This window comes from Corvus cornix, chromosome 4 (genome assembly GCF_000738735.6).
Source record: "Corvus cornix cornix isolate S_Up_H32 chromosome 4, ASM73873v5, whole genome shotgun sequence".
Taxonomy (NCBI): Eukaryota; Metazoa; Chordata; class Aves; order Passeriformes; family Corvidae; genus Corvus; species Corvus cornix.
The window spans coordinates 33,436,278-33,445,216 of record NC_046334.1 but is presented as its reverse complement, the minus strand read 5'-3'; the positions used below and the strand labels follow the sequence as shown (position 1 = coordinate 33,445,216).

The window sequence follows — 8,939 nt, the reverse complement described above, 5'->3', positions numbered from 1 at the left end:
TTTTTCCATGATTAACTATCATTTATTTGTGTCAGAAATTGAGTAAAAATTTTTTACACACTGATTCTATATGAACCCACAGGGAAAATAGGCAAGTTCTCAATTTCCTTTAGATGCTTTGCTTTTGACAGCTGAAGAATACAGACTTTGAGGAGTGTACAAGGTTTATTTCAAATGAGATATTATCTGAAATGTATGCTATCGTTTTACAAAATATACAATCAATCATCTGGTTGATAAACATATCTATCGAAGTTCACAATCAATGCCTTTTTCAAAGCAGATTTTATGGTATCAGCATGCCTTTGAAGAACAGATATTTAGAATAATTTTGTAGACTGACAATGGGCTTCCTAGGGCGCTGCTTTATTTTTACTTCAGTGAAGGAACATGCATATATAGCTTTCTGATAGATATATTATGTTTTTCTTGCGAATTTGTTGAAGTTAATTGAATAATTATGGTTATATAAAATATCCAGTGCCACAATAGATCCATTTACTCATTCATAAGATATAACTGTTAAATAGCTACTCTTCACTTTCCTTGGTTTCCCACACTCTTTACCTGTACTTCTAAACAGAGATAGCCGGGGATACATATCAAAGCCAAGTTAAATAAATAATTAAAAATACAGATATAAGTGGTAGAACTCCTCTTTGGAAAACTGCTTTTTTTTTCAAGACTGCAAAGGTTTATCTGCAGGACTGTTTGTTGGTTTAGACAAGTTCGACCATCTTTTTATGATGGTTTTACACAACTCCAGAACTGTGTCTGATGTTATACTTAAATTTTTTTTCATGTAGAAAAATTTGTAACTCCTGTTACAAGTAAGGTTTCAAGTTCTTAGATATAAGGGGTTACATATAGACACAGATTAGAAAGTTTCAGCTATCCAGTTGCTGTTTCATTTATTAGAAACCATATGTTGCGAGAAAAAAATTGTGATACTGGATTTAAACCACGACATTTCTGATCTTTGATCATCTTTATATATTTTATTAAAAATGTTGACATTTCAAGTCTAGTGCAATGACTTAAAAATCTGCGTATGTTTTATTTTCAGGTTTGTTTTAGTTGTGCTAATGCAAGGGCTATCACGTTTTCCTTTATATGTAGGTATGTAATTTCTGCTGATATAAAAGGCAGATGTGAAGCATATATTTTTAAGAACAAAACTCAGACTAAAGTCAGATGTATTCTTGACCTCCAGTGCTGAAAAGAACAGCCTGTTTTCTGTTTGAGGTACTCATTCATTGTAGTGCCATGTTCAAATATCCCATTCATTTAAATTACAGGAATAGAGTGCTATGCAACACTTGGGCTGACCAAACAAAGGTTTCTTTTCAATGGTCTATTTTTATGCTCTATTTATAATACTGTAGCGGGTATTTTAGGAAAACTACTATTAAGCAAATAGCTCTGTAGTACTGAATTTTCAAGTATGTTTTAACTCTCTGGTTTGGCAGCCCAGTTCAAGAAAACAAATGATAGGCTTTGCAATCACAGCTCCTTAGACAGGAGGATGGGCTTGACCTTAAGGCCTGGCTTGAGAAGTCTGAGTTATCAGTTTTGCATGACCCTTGGCTAATCTCTTATCTCTGTGTGCTTCAATTCTCTATCTATAGAATGAGGGATAACACTCTCTTTGCTTTCTTATATTGTAAACTCTTACTATGCTTAGTATACATGAAACCAGTAGGACTAGTGTGGTTCTGACTTTGATACTATTACAGTAATGCTTTCTATGTTATTATTAAGAATTCCATAAAGATGTAATGTTAGATGTTAAAACATATATATGTATATATTATTAATATATAAAAATATAAACAAAAAATGGACTTTCACCGTTCCATGCTGTAGTCTGATACTAGTCCATCCTAAACATTGCTGCCTGAACTGAGTATTCAACAGCACTTCCAGTTTCACTTGGTCTGAACATTATATACCATCAAGAGTGCCCTTGGACAGATCCTTCCTTCTTACTACCACTGGAAATCCAGCTCAAGTACCTGATGTTTGATTTGATCTTTAACTTTCACTACTCATTGTGAGAGCCAAATAATTTACAGGGAATGATTCAACCAGGTAAGTTCATGTACATCCCTCATCACCACCCTTTCACCATCACCACTTCCTAGGGTGTGAGACAGGGGCCTTTAGTCCAGGTCCAGTAGAATGTGACAGACAGGACTGCTGAAGATGGGATTGTGGTGGCTGTCAGGTCAGCTGTTGTTGATCTGGACTTTTGACAAACTTCTCCTACCAGTTAAACTGTTGCTCCTTTAAAACACTGAAAAGTCCAGTATGAAGTTGCTGGGGGAAAAAAAGAAGAAAAGGAGAGAAATATTAATGAGAGATTTAGTAGTCTAAATTACTCTCATACAAAACAGAATACATTATTTATGAAACATGGATGAAATTTGGAGTAACGTTTCTTAATTTGGAAATTTCAGCTACAAAGTTTGAGGAAAAAAAAGACAAAAGCAAGAAGGCTGCTAATGTAAATTTTTCTGCCTTTCTTTTTGTCCCGTGTTTTGCATATGGAACTGATGAAAAATCAAATTCAATCTTCTCATTTCAAATGTTGTGAGAGGCTGCTATGCTCATTTTAGTTTCCAACCACTAGTTGAAATTCAGACTTAAGGGTGCATCCTGTTTGCATCTGCAAATAGCTTTATCCATATGTACAACTCCACTGAGATCAATAAGATTACTCATGTGAGTCAAGTTACCCAGGCATGTAAATATTTGCTGAATTTGGACTAAAACTGGAAGGGAATGTAAACGTAGGTGGTAAATCCTACTTAGGATAAAGGATAGCACCCACAATGACTGAAGTTAAGAGAGTTGGTTCAGGTGCCTGTCTCCCCTTACACCCTAGTCGAGGTTTACTGAGTTCTAAACAGCTTTATAAAGCAGAAGGATCTTTCGCTAAATGTCTACAAAACGTATTATGAATTAGTAAGTACACTGTTTTGTTAGGTCATTGACTTTTGTTACAAGAAATCAGCTCCCCAGGGAAAAGGAGATAACATTGAAAATACCTTTTATCTCGATATTCCGTGGGGAAAGGAATTCTAGTGTACATGTATAATGCAGCTACTACAGTCTCAAGCAAAATGCATTCATTATATGAGGCTTCAGAGCACATTACAGAAAATGCAGATGCTTTCTGCACAATCTCCAGATATGGATGCTGAATGGGAGGAAAGGGGTTTAAATTTACTCTTCTTAGGAACTGAAGCAAACCATTTAGAATTGATTCAAGAAGTCACTGAGCCTAAATTTCTCTGTCCCTCTGTCCCTCTGTCCATTTAGTCTCTGCCTGCTGAGTGAATCAATCCAATTGCTTATCTCTTTAGGTTTATGCTTAAACTGGTGATGGAATATCATTTAATCTGTGTCTTGTTTAAATGTAGCAGTGACGAGACATGGCATTCAGTAGTAAAGCATCCTGCTGGCATGTCCTTCTTTCTACTTGCACCTCAATTCTGCCACTCAGTATGCAGCCCATCTGAGATTCAGTTTGAGATATGGTAATGTTTTTTTCAACCTCACAAACTTGCCAGTTTACCATCCCATATGCACATTCCACGTGTTTATAGGCCAGCACTATAGAGTGGAATGGTACCCTTTTGCATGGCTGTTTTGGGAGTGGTGTAGGCTCTTTTCAGCAAGGCAGTTTGTGCATTGACAATATTCTTGGTACAGGGCTGTTAAAAGTTTGACTTTAGTCTCCTTTTCTCCTTTTGCAAATAAAAACATCTTGGCTCTACAGAGTGCAGATTCTGCCACCATTTATTTAGGATGCTGTCATGCCTGGGGCTACAACATTATTTTAATATATAATGAGTTTCAAAGATGCAAAACTACTGACTGCATGTTTTATTCATTCTTAAATTGCAAAGAGCGTCTGGTTTCCTTTTGATGCCTACCCTATTAGCATATGCTACCTGTGTGCTTCTGCAGTCACTTAGTATTTGAATGTATATGCCCTCATCAGCTATAAAGCATTAATGTTTTGCACTTGTATAGCCTTTCATCCAAGGAGCCGAAAGTCTTTTGCTGACAATGATTAAGAGTTACAGTCCCCTTTGAAGTGCGTGAATGCTACTACCTTCATGTTACTGACGGGCAGAGTGAGGTGACTTCGCCCTGTGTTCCAACACGGTGGAAGTGTCAGCGCTTGCAGCCCCGGAGCATCCCCTGCAAGTGCCGCTTTGCCCAGCCCTTACAGTGATAACACTCCTTGCCCCGCAGCTTTGCCAGCAGCCTCGGAGGGCAGTGTTCGGCCCGTTTAGCGGGCTCAGTTGTTTCTCACCGCCCCACGACGGCATTTGGCGGGGTGGGGGGTGGCCCGGGAGGGGGAGAAGGCGGCAGAGACCGGCGGGACCCGCGCCCCAGCCCCGGGGCAGCGACCGCCCTGCCGTGCGCAGCTCCAAAGCCCCGTTTCCAAACCAAACGAGGGGAGCCCGGGTGCAGCCACGCCTCGCGCCCTGCTCCAAAGGCAGGTGTGAATTGCCAAGGGTGCTCACCGCGGGCAGCGCGCTGCGCCCGGTCCGGAGCGGCCCCGCGGGCCCGGCCCACACGCGCGGAGTTACCTGGGCACGCTCCGCCGGGGCTCAGGGGAAGGGCACCCTGGAGTGGAGCGGCATGCAGCGCCGGTGGGAGCAGCCGTGCCGGTGGAGCTTCCTGCGCAGGGCCAGGTTGGCTGCGGAGAGAGAGAGGGAGGGAGGGAGGGAAGCGGGACGTGAGGGAGGCCGCCGGCAGTGCCTCTCCCCGGGACGGGACGGGCCGGCCCCGGCGCTCCCCGGAGCTACCGGTGCCCGTGGCCCTCTCGTGCCGCCGGGGCTTCCCGGTAGCCAGACTGCAACAGTTGCCCACCTTGGGTCCCTATTTATCCCTGTCCCCCACCCGCCTCCCCGAAGTTGCCAGACTCCTGGGATAGGGGAAGCATCCTCTCCCGCTGCCGCTAGAAGTAGCGATGAAGCGCCAGGTCCAAACTCGCCCCGGAGGTCACAAACCGCGTGTTGGACGCGGTTAGACGAGCACGCCGGAGGTGCCCATGGCGGGCACGAACCCACGCTCCCGCCCCGGCACAAGCATCACGCTGAGGCATCGCCTACCTGGCCGCTGTCCGTAGGCTGGGAGGAGGCTCGCCAGGAGCGCGACCACGATCCAAAGGAACAGCTGGAGTCTCATGTCTGCAGTCAGGGCAGAGGCGCGCTCTGGGGGGGTGTGTGTGTGCGTCGACGAGGAAATGCACGCAGAGCCAACCGCGGGGCCGTGAGGGGCCGGCAGCGCCCGCAGCCCCTGCCCGCTCACATGCCAGTGACAGGCCGGGGAGCCAGAGCCTGCCGCCTCCACCGGCGGGGTTAATGACCAGGCAGGGCCAAGGTTCCTGGGTTGCACTGCGGTCTGGGCCTCCCTCTCTTCCCTTCTCCCTTTCTCTCTCTCTCTCTCTCTTTTTCTGTCACTCCCCCTTATTTTCCATAAGCAAACAGCGCAGGAATGAAAAGCCCGTGTAAACAGCAGCTCCTGTCAATGCGTAGGGGCAAGGAGCCTCTCGAACAATGCGGCCACTTCACTTTAAATTCAACCCGGTCAGGAAAAAAACATATGTAAAACAAGCCTCGATGTTCCCTCCCCCATTTGCAACTGTTTAAACTTTGCATTGCCCATATTGGTCCCACATGCAGACACCAATGGCAGGGGCAGGAAGTGCCCCCCCGACCTTTGTTCCCCCCCGAAAGCGGGGGCAGGGAAGCCCCCCAAGCAAGGCCCTTGTCCCAGCTCAAATGCTTTCTCTCTTCCTAAACTAGCTGCGAAGTTGTGGCCATTCAAAGTGAAACTGGCAGTAGTTAAGGCTAATGGGTGTCTTTTGTACCGCCAACTATTTTTTAAGGATGAGAATATTCAGGAATTAATTTGTGAGCTTTTTTTGCCGTGTAGAGAAAAATAGATATATCTGTTCCAGCAGTGCGAGTTTGAGGGCAGCAGTTTTGGATGGGATATCCATTTGCATAACCTACCTGTACATTGCATTATATTTATACTTGATTATGATGAGAGCTCGCTTTAACAAACCGCGCTGAAAACAGCTGGTGCAGATCCTCAAGCCTGAAGAGAAGAAAGGCAAAACCTGTGGAATGTGGGAGCAGCCCTGATGGCTTTGAAATCCAGTGAATTACTGGCATCAGTTGAAATTCGACTGGTCCTTTTCTTTTTTCCAACCTGCTGATTTCTTGTGATGCAATAGCACCTAGTTATTTGGAAAAAAGCATTAAAATTTGTTCATTTTTGAGAAAAGCTTCTGTTCTAAAACATGCGGGAAACTACATTTCTATATAAGTATTACTATTATTACTAGGTAATTATTATTGAAAGTTGATTAAAGTTGTTATTTGCCTGTTTCCTAGAAGAGTGGAATATACAGTTGTTGGTTGGTTGGGGGGTTTTGGTTTGGGTTTTTGTTTTAATTCAGTTGCCCCTGTATTGTTTTCCCTTATTTTGGGCTTTCCCATTTTGTTTAAAAGCCTGTTTAACTCAATAGTGCACACTAATCCCTCCTCACAGAGTTATATATCATTACTGGGTTACTTAATTTGTCTAGGTAGAGTATGCCCACATCAATTAAAAGACAAATTGCAGCTTGAATACATGAAGGAAATAATTACTAAATGTTGTTTTAAAATGATACCAAGACTGCTGAGGAAGGTGTCTCAGACAAAACAGTAACAAAGGAAATCCTCTGCTGGCTGATCATTGGTCTGTCATAACCAGGAGACGTGTCTCACTGTTCTTCTTTACAGCTTGGTGGTCATTAAGTTTTCTCTTTGTGATTTCTGACCCTTAAAGTGAAATTTTGTTTAATATTATTGCTACTAGCTCAGCTGAAATCAGGGTCCCATGGTGCCAGTGATAGAATTTGCTTAAGGAGAATATGAATTCAAGTACAAATGTGGTGGAATAGGAGTGGAGTACTGTGGCCAGATCTCTCAACGAGTTTGTAACAGAGCCAGGGTTACATCCTCAATATCCTAAATATCATTCTGTCTGACTAGGACAAATTTAGGGATGTGATCTCTCACTCACCATGAATGAGAACACACTGGCCACCTCATTCATACAGCCCTGCAAATGACGATCACTTTCATTCAGCAGGTAAGCTTCAGGCTCATAACCTTAAAGTGGAAACCAGTACAGACTTCAAAGTGATAGGGACTCTCCAAAAAGCTAAAAGGCAGAAAGAATGCATAGACTATTGCCAGTCCCTCGGGCTATCTAAGCCTCTTCTGCACCTGAATGTGGTGAAGTTTACAGACGTTCTCAGGAGACATTAAATTTAAGGGAACTAAGTAAGATGCAATAATTAAGTGCAATATTTATCTTTTTTTAAATTTTCTTTACTATGAGTTGTTAATTCCACTGTTAACTCTGTGCAAAAGTTTAGAAATGTTTATTTGACTAATAAAATCCAAGTCACTGTAACCGAGCATCACAGATTTATTGTAATTTTCATCTAAGATACAGTAATAATTCTATGCTTCCCCACTGAAGAAATTTCTAGAATGTAATACAGCCCCACTCTAGAATTCGTAGTTCTTTTGCAATCAGCTTTCTCTCAGGTACTTACTTTCATGTGGCATAGTGCTGCTTGAAATTAGGCAAATAACAACTCGGTAGAATGTAGTGATGTAATAGTTCTGCCTTTTTCACAGTGTTTGCTGGTGGGTTTTGTGTTGGCTTAAGAGGAAAGGGAATGTAAAGTGTGTAGGAAAGCTGGAAGTCTGTAGATAATGCTTTATGAGCTAGAAGAATTGGTTATTTGAATCAAAAGCTCTCCTTCTCTTATAATCTGAAAGGAACATAATAGAGGAATGATGATTTCAGCATTTATTACCTATATCATTGCTACTTGTCCAACAGACATTCTCTTCCCTACTTCCTCCTTGATAGGATCAAATAGTCAGATTATCAGTTTACATCCAGAAAGTGACAAAAACAGCGTATTGCAGAAATAATTTTGAAGCGTTGAAAAGGAATATTTAAGACTGCCTTTCCTGAATATCAAACATTAACTGTAAGTGACCCATGACATTATCTTTTGCTTAACACATTTCAGTAAGTACTATATCACTTCACTGGTTATGAATTGGTGGCATTTTCAGTCGAGTGACTGCTACAGTCTTCTTATTTGGAGGAAAAAAATTGAAATCATTGTCCTATTTCTAATAATAAATTTGGAAGAAATGAGGGAAAAGTGGCTGAGGGAATATCTAATTATTTTGTCACATAGAAAAATAAACATTATCTTGATAAATGAACGAGTGAGTCACTGGAAGAGCAAAAGATGAAATAAGGTGAGGAAGTAGTAAAACTCATAGTTTTAAGAAACAGAATAATCAGAGTTGGATGATAACAACAGGAGAGAAAGATAATTGGGTACTTTCTAGTATGGAGTAAGAGATGAATTAGGATTCCCTATTAGGCTGCTAGTCAGAAATTGAATCCTACCTTTGGTTTGAAGGCCAACACATAACTATAAACTCTAGTGTTTATCATTAATATTTGAAAAAACTTTCAAATGCTATCAGTATAAAATGTTAAGTGAAGCTTCTAAAGTACAGGAATTAATTGTTGTATGTGGCAATACTGGTTTCAATCCCTGTATCTCAGATACCCCCTTGAATAATAGCTGTTCCCCTCTTAGAAGCCTGTAAAAATACATGGATCATTGTGGATCCCTACTGTTTTATAAGATGTGCTCAGCAGTGATAGTAACCAATAATAAGTGAAAATTCTTGTTTATTTTGACTTGAAAGTGTCAGATAAGATATAATATCAGAGTTTCTAATCAGATTTTCTAACTTTGTTTTCCCCAAATTAACCCATCCTTCTGATCCAGAGGAATTATTTCACTAACCAGACAA

At 41.6% G+C, this 8,939-nt stretch overlaps 1 protein-coding gene across 1 annotated transcript; it reads right to left on the bottom strand.

Moving 5' to 3' along the window:
- APELA (apelin receptor early endogenous ligand) lies at window positions 1-5,529 on the bottom strand. Its single transcript, XM_039550997.1, has 3 exons — window positions 5,133-5,529; window positions 4,608-4,717; window positions 1-2,319 (listed from the first exon to the last, which is right to left on the bottom strand). The coding sequence occupies exons 1-2, from the start codon at window positions 5,206-5,208 to the stop codon at window positions 4,629-4,631; spliced, it is 165 nt and encodes a 54-aa protein (XP_039406931.1). The 5' UTR covers window positions 5,209-5,529; the 3' UTR covers window positions 1-2,319; window positions 4,608-4,628.
- Window positions 5,530-8,939: the final 3,410 nt, after the last annotated feature.